General features: G+C 33.2%; 1 protein-coding gene across 7 annotated transcripts in view; it reads right to left on the minus strand.

The window, feature by feature from the left end:
• The window catches only part of LOC143230304 (dynein heavy chain domain-containing protein 1-like), a 261,985-nt gene extending 244,756 nt beyond the window's left edge, over positions 1 to 17,229 (minus strand). For 6 of the 7 annotated variants that reach the window (XM_076463582.1, XM_076463581.1, XM_076463580.1 and 3 more), the window contains exons 1-3: positions 17,138 to 17,229; positions 15,718 to 15,949; positions 224 to 365 (exon numbers count right to left, since the gene is read on the minus strand). In XM_076463582.1, the coding sequence (XP_076319697.1) occupies positions 224 to 365; positions 15,718 to 15,925 (350 nt within the window). In that variant the 5' untranslated portion in view covers positions 15,926 to 15,949; positions 17,138 to 17,229. The remainder of the gene's footprint in view (positions 1 to 223; positions 366 to 15,717; positions 15,950 to 17,137) is intronic. The other variant, XM_076463578.1, reaches the window with a different exon arrangement.
• Positions 17,230 to 17,832: the final 603 nt, after the last annotated feature.

The following is a 17,832-nucleotide window of genomic DNA, read 5'->3' on the forward strand; positions in this document are numbered from 1 at the left end:
ACAACACATGAAATATTTTTTGCTAAAGTAGACAACTAGTTACATATTATAAGTTGTAAAAAAATTAACAATATTTTCAATAGCTTACTTACTTAATAACTATTGATCTTAAACACAAAATAGCAAACTCTATCACAAATTTAAAATACAAAAATATGTAGAAAAGGCATGAAAGTTTATAAAACAATGTCATTAGGAGAAAGACCTCACATCTTTTACTTACGAATCTTCCTGGAAAGTAGCTATGAAAAGGAAAACTAACTCTTGCACTAATATGTTGATGGAATCAATGGGTACTTCTTTTCTCTGAGATATGTAAGGCTCGATTTCTTTTCCATACCAATCAGATATATGTTGTCCAACATCTAACAAAATGATTTAATATAGAAATATTAAAGATTACTCAATTGCTTAGTAGATTTTATAATAATCAATTTTTTATGAGTAGTTTGTCACTAAATGTAATATTTTTAATCTGACTCAAAACACTAGTTGTGTACCAATTAATTAAAATACCGGTAACATAACACTCAAATTACATAATACCAGGCACAAGTGATGTAGAGTTGGAAAATTCAAGGTGAGCACTGTTTGCATTGTAGCTTTAACAAGAAAATGAATAATATACAGCTTTGATTTATATGTAATTTTCCAAGAAAGAAGGATCAATAATGCCTTTCATTCTGTTTATGTAAAACCTCAATTCTGGCAAAAATTCAAGCAAAAGCAGCCAGTCCTCTTCATCAAATAAAGACGAAATAAGTCTTTGTTATTAGATGTTGAATTTAATCTATTACGTTAAATGCAGAACTTCTATTTCCAATTGCAATTCAAAAGAAGTTTTGATCAAAATCCTTTCCCATGCATGTTTTAATCTCATTCTGATGAAACTGACAACTATTTCCAATCAAGTATAACACCACACAACATACACTGTGTACTGAAATAAAATAACAATAACAAAGGATTTTAATGATTATTTATTCTTAACTTTTTCTACCTACATTTGTGCTAATGACATATACATGTGCAGAATTATTCTACCTTCAATTTAATTTCATTAGTACACTAGTACTGATCAATTAAAAATTTATTTATCTTAAAAAGTTAAAGTTCTGGTTTCTATTAGTACTTGGTTGCTGATGAGAATTTAATGTATTAGTAAATTGTTTAAATTATGAATTAACAATATGTAACTAAAAACACTATACATCACAAAATCAATAATATTCATTAAAAAATTATAATTGTCTTACACTGAAAATACATTTCCAATAAGTACTTCTCGTATACACAGCTATTCTCTTTCAGTGCTGCACTCTGTTAGTAAAATGTTTCTAGCATGCCACAAGCTTTTTATCCTTACATACCCTCCTAGTTCACGATATAACTGATTCATGCATGAAAATTATCATGCGACCAACTTCCATCATACACACGACTCCCTCTATGCTATTCTACCTATCACTTTGAGTTCAGGCAGAAAGTAAGTCTCAGCAGACATCAGAGAATGAAGGATGGGAAGTGTGAGAAGAATTGTACTTGTCAGAAATATATTTTCAGTGTAATAGGATTATAACTTCCAAAAAGATATCTTACTTCCTCACAAACATAGCTAGAATTTTACCTATCAATGAGCCCTAGCCTCTTTTACCCACAATGAAGTGTACATGACAAATTAAGTTCATATAAAACTGTACTGCTAAAAACCAAAACTTATACAAGGATCATACCACTGGTAAGTTAACTTCAATCCAAAACTCAATTGCCAGGGACAGACATCTAAGCAGAAGTAGGAAAGAGGATCACACTGTCTTCATTTCAATTTCAGCCAACAGGAAGAAGAATTATCAATCCTGATCGATAAACAGGATACATGTGATCAGAATGAAATACAGATATATCTCTCTCAAATGAAAATACCAAAACCACCCAAAATGCAGTACCATACCTGGCATAAAGATGGAGAGTGCAAGAGGAGGAAATGGAGCAATGACCAAGTGCACCCTTCATCTTCATGGACACATTGAACATATGTGTGAGAACTTATGTTAATTGGTTCAGCTCTAAATTCAAAACTCAACTGCTGAGAACTAATATCCATGAGGGGGTAGAATCAGAGATCTAAATCACGACATGTATGATAATATATGGGAATTGATTCAATTCTAAACTAAAACTCAACCATCAGGAACTAACATCCATGCAGGGGTATGATGAGGGATTCCAATCGCACTACATGTGTGAGGGCACTAAGTTGATTGGTTCAGCTCTAAATCCAAAATTCAGTTGCCAGAAACTAACATTCAGATGAGGGTAGGATAAGAAATCCCAACTGTTACCTCATGAGTACAGTCATTGTATTGATTATTTCAGCTCCAAATCAAAAACTCAACTGTCAAGAATCAACCTCCAAACAGGAGCAAGATGAGGGATCCCAATCATGTCTACACCAGTAGACAATCACCACCATAATCTCAACTGAATGAGTGTGTTATTTTTATACTGTATATGTTGCATTCAAGAGGAGACCTCCATGGTCCACCACTAAAGCAGCTTGGAACTGGAAAGTGGTAAAGACTCTCTTACTCCACTGGAAAAAACAAGGAGAAACAAATGTAGTGTAGAGTCCAGAGCAATATTCACAATGGGGACAATGGAAAGCAACTAAATTAAAAGGAAAGTAACAGGAAGGATAAGGTAAGGAAAGGAAAATCTTATGGTATTGGGAAAAATTAAAGGTGTGAAATAAGCCTGCCTCATAATCTGTGATCAAGGAGACCAAAGAACCCTGATCAAATAACCACATAAGGAAATCTATATTTACAGAAACAGTGGGATGAGCAGGGGAGAGCTTCTGGCTTAAAAACCAGTAGCATAAGACTTTCCACTTATGTTGATATAACTCCATGGAATAATATCAAACAATGAAGCTACTCACCAATGATATTCCAGATTTTCTTACCAAGGGCTGGATTAAAATCAGATGTGAAAATGAAAGGCAGGAATGGCAGAATGAACTACCTGGGACTAAAGCTGCTATATTGGAGTTGTGGGAAGAGACAATGTTGGAGTAGATTGGATCTGAGGCAGCTGCAACAACCATGGTTGAGCCAGCTACAATGAGGCAATCAGAAGGACCTGACATGAGGTGTGGTTGAATGATAGAAGTCAAGCTTGGTAGGAGTAAGATAGCAGGATAAACATAGAGAAATCTGTCAGTCCAATTCTGACTGAATGCATTGACAGCCATAGCAAGTGGATGAAGTACAAAAGACCACAACTGAAGTAACTTAGTATTGAGGATAGTGGAAAATACATCTAGGTGTTGGGTGCCCACTTGAACATTAACATTCTTGAATGAATCTGCTAATCCCGAATACTTAAACTGCAATCATGTATTGTTTTATTTCTGCACCACTTTCCTCTCTGGAAATCAACATGTCTTCTGTACTCATTTCTTTCCATGTATATGCTCCCATCAAAAGCATCCCTCTGGTGGGACAATAGTAGGCTCACAGACTTACAATACAAAATATCCTGAGGATACCACTCTATCAGATAACTTTTGTCTGGGTGGGAAAGATAATCTGCAACCAGGTTGAAAACACCTGGAACATGACATGCAGGCCAAAGACAGGAGTTCCAATGTTCAAGAACAAAGGGAATGAGAACATGTGCCTCTTCAGTGACTGATATATTCCACAGCCACAAAATTATTCATATGGATCATAATCAGATAACTGCAGGCAAGAAATAAAAAATTATCCAAGGGCTGCTGGACAGCAAATAGCTCCAGTATATTTATATGATATGACCTTTCTGCCAAAGACCACAGATCTGAAGCAACTTGATGTTCAATCTACACCTCCCCCAGCTGTGAAGCAATGAAAAGATGTAAATTCAGAGAATGGGGAGGAAGCAGAACCCCTTCTAAAGTGTGAACCTTGTTCAGCCACCAATGCAGATCATCAACAAGAGAAGGATTAGAGGTAATAGGAACATCCCAGATTGATCAGCAAGTGCCCACTGAAGGAATCTCATACAAGCAAGATGCATGGGTATAAGTGCCAGCAGAAATAGAACACTGTGAAAAGTAATGGCATTGATGACAATTAGCTCCATCAAATAGAGTTAAAGAAGAGAAGGTTAAGCCTAACTGAAATAGATGTTGAATAAATTACCCAAATATATAAGATACTGAATAAGACCAAGAAAAGATTTCTCCAACTTCATCATCCAACCGATTCAAAACACTTTTGACAGAAGCAGAGAAGTGTGTCAGGTAGACTTTAGTTCAGAATGAGTCAAGAGAAACCAGTCATCCATGAAATGGTGGAAATGCAGCCTTTGAGTGGGTGTAAGACTCATAAAAGCCTTGACCACCCAACAAACAGCATACAGGGCAACAGCAAGCTTAAAAGAAAGTGTACAAAATTGATACTTCTAGCTCTCTGTGATGAACAAACCAATGTTAGTGTCTCAATTATCTCGATATTGGAATATGGAGACAAGCATTCAAGATGTCAACCTTGGTCTTCCATAAACCTAGAGAGAAAGACCACCTGAAAAATTAAAAATTACTCCATTGTTAAACAAAGTAGCACCAAGAAACAATTAAGGTGTGTCAGATATATCACAGGCAACCAGTATCTGGTTTTCTTGGGGTACACAAACAGCTTTGAATAAAACCTTGGAGAATGGTGAACTACAGGTTTGATGGCATGTTGAAAGAGAACAGCCTGCACAGCCTCATACAGACACTGACATATGGGATGATTCTGAGGCAATGGAAAGAAAATTGATATCTGAGACAATGAAGGAGGGAGAGAAAATGAATTACAAGTCCCTCTGATAAAACCTGAAATATCCATAGATCCCTGACAAAATCTCACCATGGATGAACAAACTGGGATAAATGAGCCACCACAAGACTGGAACTCACAGGGTAGTCACCAGTACTGTTAGCAACACAACACTTCTCATTAAATAAAATGATGAAATAAAAGATACCCTTGTGGAAGGAACAGGTAAAGGTTGTGAAGGAGTAGGACAGAGAACAGGTATAGGAAATTATGTGAGATAAACAATCTACTAACAAGGAAAGAAATAACTGGTGTCTCACAGATCCAGCCATGATTCCAAAGTCACTGGAAGATGTCCAAAGACTGACCTATAGATTAAAATGGAGAGCTTTAAGTCCAAAAAATAAAGAGATGGTAAATTAATGTTGGACAGAACTGCACCTCTCCACAAAAGATCCCACATAACAGAAGAACCAGCTTTGTAAAGAAAGTGCCAAAGTCAACAACAGTATCAAAAAGAAGGTAATTAGGTCAAATGTATCCCCAAGAAACCCTCAGGATCATCATGGATCACTTTGGAGAAAAGGTGGATGGTAGACAAGTATTGTGTTATAGATGTGAGGGTAAGACAAAGGCAAGAAAATTTGACATTGGATAAAGGAAAAGGGCAATCAGGATCTATTCTTACCCCCCTTACACACACACAATGGTAGAGTGGATTCCAAGTGTTGCAAATCCAGGAATGGAAAATTGACCTGATGGTAGGACAAAAAAAAGTGGTCCACAGCCCATTTAGGGTTAGATATGTTTGTGTCTTTACTTAAATGAGATACAAAAAACTCAGGAGAGAGAGGAGATATAAAATACTGAGAGGAAGGAGTAGTATGTGACAAGGAAGGTAAAAAATTATAGGAAATCTGGAAAAGGGATAAAACAAAATATACATATGACATCAAGCTCAAAAGAGTTGTATTAGGCCAAACAAAACCCACAGAAGTAACCAGAGATGATATGGCGAATTCAGATGGAGGTAGAAAGGTATCAAGACTGTTGTCATCCTAAACAAGCCAAACTTGTGCAATAACTGGAAAAGAAGGTTGGTTCAAATAACAACTAATGTCTTGCTAATAATTTCAGTTACATATACAGTTTTTTGATGGGTAGACTGGTAACAGAGAATAAAGACTGGCAAGTGTGCAATATCATTAATAGTAGTCCAGGCATAAGTGGAACAAACCTTGTACAGTACAGTTAGTATTGGGATAAAGTTATGTTTAAATCTGTGGGCTTGATTGCAACTTTTAGGAAGTTCAGAAAAATAAAAACACTACACTTACAACATATTCTAAGTGAGAATAGGTTGAAAAATCTTTGGATAAGACTGCATAATTGCTGAAAAAATGACTGAAAGCAGAAATAGGTCAAGAAAGAATATGAGATAGTATATAAAGTAAGAGTAGATTATATGCTAGAGGCATGCTCCACATAAGCCAGCTAGGTAGCAAAATGTTAGTGGTAAGGTAGCTGGAGAAATTGGAAATATAACAAATACATTGATAAGCTGGTTAGGGCAACAAAGAGATTGAAAAAGAAAAATTCAGAGCATAAGTTATTTTAATGTGCAGGGGGTTGTTTCCAACCCTATATCTGAGAAAAAATGCTAACTATAATTCCAAATTTACTACATCTATTTGCACAAAATGTTGCAAACCTTCAATAAAATATACAAAAACGATCAGATATGTTACAAAAGTCTTTGCATTTGAAATAAATCTGTAAATTTGCAACATCAGTCTGATTTCAAACATTAATATGTTTTTAAAGGTTGTAGTTGATCTATTAGCTGGAAAAGCTTTAATCACTCAGGTTTCTTAAGACCAATAATATGAGCGTACCATGCTCTAGACTGAGCTGTTACTTGCACTGAAGTAATTCTTGCCAGTTGTCTGATTTCTGTCTAAGAAGATATGGTTGAGCTTAGAATTAGAATACGATGTAAACAAGGTTAGTTTTAAATCAGACATGCTCTCTCATTGGTGAGGTGGTCTGTTCATTGTTCTTAAAAAGAAAGCCTACTTGAAAGGGAAAAATTGAAGTATTTACATTTTAATATTTATGTCAACCCCTTTTGCATGTGCTAAATGTTATAATTTCCAATACTGAAAATGTATCTCAAGAGGTACTAACCTCCTTTCACATAAATAGCTATTCTCATTCAGTAATGCACTCTATGTGAAATGTTTTACCATGTCACAAGCCTTAAACTCCCACATACTCTAAACTAAAGCAACAAAACCTCACATGGAAATCATCATGCAGCAACTCTCCACCACTTGGAGTTTGACACACTTTCCTGATGCATGTGACTCACTCTTTCAATTCTACTTACTTGAAGTTTTGGCAGAAAATGGAAATATCAGTTTTCAGTGGGAAGGAAGGGTGGGATGTGTGCCTATCGAAAATACATTTTTAGTACAAAAAATTAAAGCTTCTGATATGGTACATTGCCTCCACTCACATAAATAGCTAGAATCTCATACTGAATAGGTGGAGGAGCCAGTGTGAGGGAAACAAAGAAGCATCCAAAAGATACCATAAAAGAATATATCCTCACAATAGAAGTTCATATGTGAGAGTCTGCACCACTTCTGTACCAACTGTGAAAAGTGGTGTTGCAGACATGGGAGGAAATTGTGAGGAGCACATCAAAAAGAAAGAGAACAATGACAATAAACCACATGACAATGGAATCTCAATCCCTTAAAGTACATCAATGTAGGTGAGAGTAAAAGGACGTGCCTCCAGGTGTAGAGTCGCTAGAGGATAATGAACCATACATGGCAAACCAACTGAATCCAAAACCCAGCCACCAGGGATATTTGTTTGTTTTTTGAATCTTACCAAAATGGCTATCTGCACTAGTCATCCCTAATTTAGCAGAATAAGACTAGAGAGAAGGTAACTAGTCATCACCACCCACTGCCAACTCTTAGACTACTCTTTTACCAAAGAATAGTGGGATTGACCATTACATTATAAAAATAACCACCACGGCTGAAAGGGCAAGCATACTTGCTGTGACAGGGATTCATACCCATGACCCTCAGATTATGAGTCAAGCTCCCTAACCAAGTGAAAATATAAGCTTTGGTGGGGAAAAAAATCTTCACTTCATAAGAATTTTGAAAAAACAAAAAAACACTGGAAAATAGCACAAACAAACATCCTGACAATTGCATTGCTAAATGAGAATCAAATAAAGGGAGTTACATTCATCAGGAGGGTGTGTTGTACTCCTGTTGGTAGAGGGTTGTTGCATGATTTTCATGCAAGATGCAGTTAGGCTACATTGATCTAGGGGTAAGTGGGAGCTCAAGGCTTGTAGCATGTGAAAAAGTTTACAAATAGAGGGAAGCACTGAAAAAAATAACTATTTATGTAAACAGAGGTAATGTACCATGTTGGAATTGATGGTTTACTTGCACTATAAAAACTTTCTGTGTTGGATGAACATTCTTTCTTAAACTATTCTACTGCTTGGTCATGTCAAATATAATATGAACTCTGATGAAGAAATTTTAACAAATCTTTCAAGAATATAACACTCCTCTAGTCATTGTTACGCTGAATTTTCCCTGTCTATTTTGCCTATGGTTCTAAGCTCAATCATCACTTCCCAGAATATCACTTCAGTAATGTTGTATTTTCTGCTACATGAATATTACTGAGTATAAATGAGTAAAATCCCATTTAACATAACATTTTTAAACAACATAGAACCAATTACTGCATCTCAGCTGTTCCACACTCTAAACTAAATTAACTTTTAAAAAAATTAAAGCCAACATTTATCAATCATATAATCATCAAATTTTTCTTAAACTTATTTAAATTTGCTGCATTTACAACATCTGAAAGCAACCCATTCCAAAGGCGTTGTTAGAAAAATAAATTTGTCTTAGCTGATGACAAATATTAGCTCTGCCTAATATTTACACTTGTGACTCCTAGTCCTACTATTCTCACTGTTAAATATGAAAAAAGATGATGCATCAACACTATGAATTCCCTTTACAATCTTAAACACCTCAATCAGATCCACTGTAACTTTTCTTTTCTCAAGAAAAAACAATTTGACATTTCAACTTCTCCTCATATGACAACCCCATCCATCCCAGGCACCACTCTAGAAACCCTTTCCAACAAGTTGATGTCTTTAAAAAAGTAGGGATTCCCAGGCTAAACACAATATTTCAAATGTGGCCTAATCAGCAACCTAAACAGTGAAATTATAAACTCTTTAGACTTGTATTTAATATTTCTGTACATATAACTTAGAATCCTATTTGCCCTACCACTATGGATGGCTTCATGGATTGATCAACTATTACACCCTCTCTTTCATAACACTGTTAAGATTATTCCCATCCAAATTATACTTATAATTCAAATTATGATAAATTACATACATTATCTTGAATTTTTATAATTAAAATTCTGCCATGTATTTGCCTAGCTCACTAAATATCCTAAATTCTTTTGTAATTCAGCAGCATCCTCTTCATAGCAAGCAACACCCAAGACCTTAATATCATCTGCAAATTTAAGTAATTTACTGACTATTCCTTCATCTACATGATTGATGTAAATGAAAAAAGCAAAGGTCCTAAGACTGAGCTCTGAGGTACCCCACTTGTGATATTTATTCAGTTTGACTGAACTCTATTTACAACAACCCTCTGCTTTCTCCCATCAGACACTCTTCTATCTAATTTGATAATTTATCCTCCACACCTACAGATATTTTTTACAAGCCTTTTGTGTGGCACCTTGTCAAATGCTTTCAGCAAATCTACATCCTTACCCTCATCTATAAGCAATAACCATTTTCAAGGAATGTAATGTCAAAAAAATTTGTAGGCAACATTTTCCCTTTGTGAAATCATGTTGATTATTCAATAAAATTCTAAACTTTGTTAAATTACTTTAAAAACATTATTTATCAGATTTTCCAACACTTTTCCCACAACTAATGTAAACTAATGGGTCTATAAATTACTCAGGAAAGTTTTATCACCTTGCTTAAAAAGAGAGGTTACATTAGCTAAGTTTCAATCCTCTGGTATATCCCCACTGTTCAAACACTGACAAAAAACTGGATTAAGTGGTTCACATATCCAATCTTCAGCCTCCTTCAAAACCCTTGGAGAAATATTATCTGACCCAGGAGCTTATCATTTTTTTTAAACTTCCCAGTTTTCTCTTAACCATCTTGTTTGATCTTGTTTTCAGTTACCAACTGTTCAAGATATGGATGTCCAACAAATACAATGTCACAGAGTATGGATTTATGTTCCCTTGAACTTTTAATGAGTTCACTAATAAGAACGAGTCCATACACAAAATGAACAACAACAATCTTTATTTATAGAGAACAAATTATACAAAAACAAAACAAAGGCATGTGTTTGTAATGGGTTTGTGGAACTGGCAATAAAGATGATCTAAAACAAAACCTTTGTTGGTTCTCTCTTGCCTGTTTACTATAAGCCACGTGAAAAATAAGGTTAAAACTAAAACTCCTTAAAGTTAAGATAAGGTGAAAAAATGTTAAAATGAGACAACAATAAGCATTTACAATGTTTCTATTACAGGTCCAAATGAATCTCTTAATCTTACAAAATCAAACAGAATCTAATCTCACCAAAATCTCTCTCTAGAATTCTGTTTAACAGTAAAATACCTGGCTTTAAACACCAAAATACAATAACATAAACAAAGACAGCCTGCTTGTGACATACATTTCATCCACAAGACTCTGAACTATTGCCACTCAAAAACAGGGGAAAGAAAGCCTATGGATATTTAATAACAGAAAAGACAACTATCTATCATGTGTGAAGTCACAGCTGTCCTTCCTGCAAGAGAACATGATTAGTGACCAATTAGTTAATCAGATTCCAGTGTCTCATAGTTTGTAGAAAGTTCTAGGCCTCAGCTGAGTAATGTATATATACATCCAAGTAAGTAAAATATTGCTTTTATGATTTTTCATTATTATTTCAATTAATTCAAGGCTGCTCAGCTTAAAATATTAGTGTCACAACACAATAATAATCAATTAACTGAAATTAATGTTCCCATTATTATAAATTTTATCAATTGCTGAGTTATTAAAAGTGTTAGTTATCCAGTTTTGAGTCTGTGCCATAACTCCAAGAGGAATGTTAACAAGTAAGTGAGTGTTTACTTTCTAACTCTTATTCAACCAGCAGAAGATCTCCAGAACAGACCATAGGGTGCTCAAAAGAAACTTTTATAAATATACTTATCTATGCATATCTCTTCTAAAGGCAGTGATGGAGTTTCTTTTTAATCAGTATAGAACAGGGGTTCCCAACCGGTGGGTTGTGGCAGGGGAGTCGCATAACCTTGTTAGAAGTAGCTTGGGATAACATTAATTTTATTTCATCAATTACATTTTCATGTCGCGAGTGCAAAAAGGTTGGGAACCCCTGGTATAGAATGTAAGTTGGGTGACTATGCAAATTTCAATGAAATAGGCCTTATTGCATTAAAGTTGCCTACATTTTCTTTTGTGTGATACTAACTGACACATCTGGATCCACTTATTTACTGTGATACAATGTCCCTATAGTCTGAAGTTTGAGGCTATCTAAGACAGTAAAAGCTCATTTAATGTAGATTACTGTATTTGTGTGAAGCTGGTTTCAGTTAGTGGCATAGCTAGGGGTCCAAGGGGTGCATCTGTCCCCGGGTACAGCATCGGGGATGGGGGCACCAAATTGATGCTACATAATTTGGAATTATGGCTTACATTTTGTCACGAGAGGGTGCGAAAACTGACTTTATCCCCAGGTGCTGAAAACCCTAGCTACGCAACTGGTTTCAGTGTATGTTGATATAGAAACTAAAGACAGTATAATTTTTTATTCTTGTAACAAGAATGTCAGCTGATAAATTTGAATAAATTCTGTTGATAATTATTAATTTTTTATGTCTGTTAAGGACTATCAAATTTCACTTCTTACAAAGGGAGGTATGTTGCTACACTTAACCACCAATGTTTAGTTTGTAAAAACAGCTCAAATTAGTCACTGATTGTCAGGTTTTATATGAACTGGATTCTGTACAGTAGGTATTTGTGACTTTTTGGCAATGAATTCAAACAATAAACAGACAGCACTCAATTCAATTATTTTAAAGTAATATATTCAAAACAAGTATGTACAGAAATTCAAAATTCTTTACACTATAGAATATCATAATTGTATCTAAAACTGCATATAATTCTTTTTTTCCTGACAAAAGTCCACACTTGATGATACAATTACTTTAAAATTCAATTAACAAAACAAATTATTTTTCTCTGCTCTGTTTCTTACAATACAATCTGTGATAAGTTAACTTACATAACCCTATGGATTAATAGAATTGTATCCAGAACTTTAAATAATTGTAATGGTGCACTCAGTTGGTTCAATTACCTTAGAACACCCTTTGAAATGACCAATTATTCTCCTTATCTATATTAAACTGTGAAACTCACTTTAAAATATTACCTGTTATGGTTAAATTAACAAACTTTCAGTCTAACTTCACTTGTGACCTCTTAGTTGCCTATATATTGCTATAATCAAGAACATAATAATCTGAAGCATTAATTTTGATAATTTAATTATTTTTCATGACATTATTCAATTTAATACCAATTTCAATTCATCTGTCTCATTCCTCAATTTTTTCTCTTCCTCTTCATTCTCTTTCAATTTTTTATTCTATTTCTACCAGGTCTACTTTTAATGCTCTGTCACTTTTTGTTTGTTCTTTCTATGTTTCATCATTTCCAGTAAATAGTAAATTTCATTTTAAACATGTGTTGTGTGTTGTCATCTTGAAAATTAGTCTTCATTATATCACATTTTCACAAAAATATTACACTCCTTCCACTACTACTGCAATGGATTCTTTATCATTAGATGGGTTCTTTTCTACTGTTTGGTAAAAAATAATGCATAGTCTTGTACAATTGATACAAGAAAGCTTTTAACTTTTTCAACTGAAAGTTATATAACTTACACTGTTTCAACAGCTAGCAATGACCAAGCAGTCTTAATTCACAATCCACTTATTTTGAAATAATATATTGAAAACAAGTCAAACTTACATACATACATACAAAAAACTGTTTCACAGATGTATCCAGAGTTTTAAACAATTACCTCCTTTTCATCAAAGTCCACACAGGTAGATTCAATTACTTTAGAACACCCTTTAACAAGATAATTTATTCTATCTCTATCTCTCTGTTAAATTCACTTTAAAAATTGTTACTATAAACTATTTTTGGCTAAATTCACAATCATGCAGTCTTACTTCACTTTTATTTCTATTTATACTAACTTATTTTCTTACTTTTTCTTTTTTCACTATCATGATTGCCTATATATTGCCTGACCGAGACCTAGAACTTTCTACAAATTATGATACATTATAACATAATAATACTCAATAAAATAACAAAAAACATTTCAAACATTCAAATTATATTACGTCAATCCACAACTGGACAATAAAATAAATGATTTGTAAACAGTTACATAAGCAAATCTGTGACAGATTATCACTTTTGAAACTAGTAAATTTAACACTTGAACTTTATAACTATCTAAATCATAACTCTTGTATTAAATTGAAATGAAACAGTCACATATACCTTACAGTGGTTTTATACCATTACAATATTTTTCCCAAATCTGTAGTAAATTCAAGATGTCACATCAAATTAAGACATTCAAAAATTTTTAGACATCACACTCAGAACCACAACTACCAAAATTAAAATCTTAAAACATAGTTCACAACAGTAAGATACATCTGAGCACTGCATTATTTACTCAGAATACATGCTGTAAATGGTAATGTCAAAACATCCATACCAACTGTTCAGATTAATAGATATATGTTTACAACAACTTGTAAAGAGAGGCATTTCAAACACAATTATCTAAAAACTAGACTTTAAACCATAAGTATTCTAAACTGCAGAAAGACTAGCTAAAAGTACAATAATGGCCCAAAAATTAATTTAAAAATGTAACAAAAATTGGAGCAGTGAATGGGCACCAACATATATAGGAACACCATCAAATGCTCATTTTTTATTTCACCATACCCACATGTGCTTCATATTTACATCTTAGGAAGCAAAAATGTTCCATTACTCAATAGGTAATGCTTCATATTTACATCTAAAGGAAGTAAAACTTTTCTATATCCTATAACAAACAAATGTCTTGTTTGGAATGACATATCATAACAAGTTTTGAAAATACCTATCAGAGTAATTTATATACAGGGTGAGCCAAAAGTAGGTGGACAGCATTTGAAATAGGTTTATGTATCGGTTATATTAATGCAATTGTATATTATAACTATGTTGCAACTATATTATTTGTGTTATATAATTACAATTTTATAATTACATTTGTTTTAATTTAATCTGTTTTCTTTTTTTTAGATTGTTAATAGAACCCATAATGTCAAATACTTTAAATACAGATAAAAGAATATGGGTGTTAAAAGAGTATTGGAAATCTCAAAATACTGAAACCGTAAGGAGAAAGTGGGTTGAAACATTTGATACTCCAGCTCCAAAAAGACAAACCATTTACCGTATCAGTGAAAATTCGACGCCACTGGCTCAATCCTTAATGCTGCTAAAACTGGTCGACCCAAAACAGTCTGTACAGAGAATAATAAGCAACGTGTTGCCGATGCATTTGTTCAAAGTCCAAACAAATCCACCAGAAGAGCTTCTAAGGAATTGAACATACCACAAACCTCTATTAGGCAAATTATAACGCAAATTGGGTTGAAACCCTATCGACCACAACTAATTCATGGCTTATTGGAGGATGATCCAGACAGGCGACTGAAATTTAGTGAAATTATGCTGAACAAGATTGAAGAAAACCCAGGAATTTTAGATAATATTGTGTGGAGTGATGAAGCTTCTTTTAAATTATCCGGTCATGTCAATAGACATAATTGTGTTTACTGGTATAGTGAGAACATGCATTTAACATTAGAACAACAGCTAAATCAGCCTGGTGTCAATGTTTGGGGTGGTATTTCAAGTTCTGGTGTTTATGGACCATTTTTTTTGGACGGAACAATTACAGGAGATAAGTATCTCGAAATTCTAAGGAATCAAGTTGTTCCCCAGTTACAGCAACAACCTAATTTACATGACTTTTATTTTCAACAAGATGGGGCCCCCTCCACATTATTCCAAGGGAGTTCGTGAGTATCTTGATGAAACATTTCCATTGAAATGGATTGGTCAAAGAGGTCCAATCGATTGGCCGGCACGTTCACCGGACTTGACCCCTATGGATTTTTTCTTTTGGGGAGTACTCAAGGAAAAAGTTTATAGTCAAAAACCAAGAAGTGTCGGTGATTTAAAAAATTACATAAGAGATGCATTTCAAGAAATTAATGCCCAGAATGACTTGTGCTAAAATGGTTGTTGAAGCGTAAGAGGTAGACTTCAAAGCTGTGTAAATCAAGAAGGAAAACAATTTGAGCATTTGCGTTAATAAATAACATTTTATTTTCATTAATATAATTGTCTTATTACATATAGTTGTACGTATACGTGATCTCTAAATAAATGTTTTTTTACTGTCCACCTACTTTTGGCTCACCCTGTATAGTAAAAGGTTAAGCATTAGAACTGACTAAAATAAACTAATGTTTCTCACCTGAAACCCTCTGATAGGTTGTTCATTAACATAGAAGCTTTGGGCAATAATTTAGTTGTTTTTTTTATATATATTAATAATTTGTTTGTTTATAAAGAAAGTATCATCAGAAAATAAATTCTTACCTAATGCTTTAGATGAAAATTTCCTGTGTTGAGACATTGTTAACTTTCTTTCTGATGTTTTACTGTTTTCTATTTTGGGAACAGAAAAGTTTGATTCACTTGATGCAAAAGTTGACTTCTTCTGTTGTGATGAATTTTTCATATTTACTACCTTGCTGTTCTCAGGTATTGGAGGAAAATGTAGTTCATCATTTATGGTTTTCTTCATTTCCTCTGAAATGGATCTTTAAAACTATAGAGAAGGTTAATATCAATAACGTTTTGCATATGATTCCATGTAACTTTTTAAATTAAAGCATATTTCACATGCACCTTTGTAGCTGAATAACAAGATCAACAAACCATTTAAAAAATAGTCTAATATACAACTGAAATGATTTAGTGGATAAACATTCCACTAAAATAAGCATCTACATAAGTAGACTTCTTCAATATTATTATTCATGAAGGTTAGCATTCTTTTTTTAATTTTTAATTACACAACCATTTAAACATGTCATGATTTAATTAAATTGTACCTAGTGTCATAACATAAAACTTGCTTTATTTTCAAATTATATAAATTAGCCACTTAAATTATTAAATGTGAGAAATTTAATTTGTTATTAATATTTTTGAATTAACCAACATACACTTAACTATTAAGCTAGGTCTATATCATTAATAATGTGTAATGAAAACAATTTAATTTAATGCTAGTAGGTTTATCTCTATTTGATTAATATAAAATCTGGTTGTCTACAGCCTCTAATTTTTGAAAAGCGTTACAGCAAATATAACATTAACAGTAACATTTCCATGTCAGAATTTCTTCGAAAACTTGCATTTACTAGCTTACATAAGTTACTGCAATGTAACGATTTTCTGGTAGCCATATGGTCTAACGTTAACGTCAAATACCAATAGACAATGTTGCTCACATTCAGTTAATATTTATTACTCTGTCTCATACTTAATACATATGCAAAGGTCGCACAATGTTTTTCTTCTACTAGAAGAATTTGTAGTTCTAAACTTTTAATTCGTTTGCTATGCTAATGCTAAAATTATTGTTTACGAAGTTAATCAGAAAAGACATGATGAAAAAGTGTTTTTCAAAGGTACTCGAATTATTGAATTTCTTTTGGTAATAATGATATTATCACTGATGCATATATAGTTTTATAGTGAACTTGCAGTTATATTCTGCGCAACAACGCGATCAATTTAAAATAAATTTATCGGTACTATTGCTATTGTTTATGTTGAATTGAATTGCAGTTTAATAATTTATTTTCTCACTATAATTTATATCTGAAATTATGAAACAAAGCTGCAACTTCAATTTTTAACTACAAATATATATTAAAGAAAGAAATCAAAAAACTACTCTGTCCATAATATGTAGTTTTCATAAGATCGAAATTTAATCCATACTCACCCTAACCGATTGCGCTGCTCATCCATGATGAATTTACGTCTACCATAAATCACTCGTCTGCTGGTGCTCGTAACTAGGAAGTGTGTTTTTTGTTTACATTTTCCGCCATGCCGCTGCTAGGGAGTAGCTTTGGGTGACCTCTGTAAAAATTATAAGTAAATTTTTATCACTCATGTAATGACGCTTAAAAATATCACACGAAACAAAATATTATTCACTTATTTATCTTTATTTATAAAAGTCATGGCTTCGAAAGATGAAAGTACAAATTGCTTTTTTTTATATATATATTTTTCAATCTAAGATGATCTTTTGCTCTTGAGAAAAACAAATCTCCAGTTTTCATATTATTATCCTAACCAAATTAGTACATCTTTTTCACTATTGTAAAAAAATAAAACTAAATCACTAAGTTTTAAAAAAAATATTTCAATGCTTTATTTTATATCTAAAAATCATAAATCAACTGTATAAAAATTGCAAAATTTTGGCGCAACTTTGAAATAAAAAATCTTATGGATCAAGTCCTCATATATGATCTTAGGTTTTATACTCCTGCTTCAAACAGATACAATAAAAATCCAAAAACAAATGTGGATTTAGAATATCCAAAAATGAAGCATCCAAATGAATGGATAGAGTCTGAGCAGGATATTTGTATCTCCCCACCACCATCTGAGAAGTTGAAGACGAAG

The sequence above is a fragment of the Tachypleus tridentatus genome, chromosome 10 (genome assembly GCF_004210375.1).
Source record: "Tachypleus tridentatus isolate NWPU-2018 chromosome 10, ASM421037v1, whole genome shotgun sequence".
Lineage (NCBI taxonomy): Eukaryota > Metazoa > Arthropoda > Merostomata > Xiphosura > Limulidae > Tachypleus > Tachypleus tridentatus.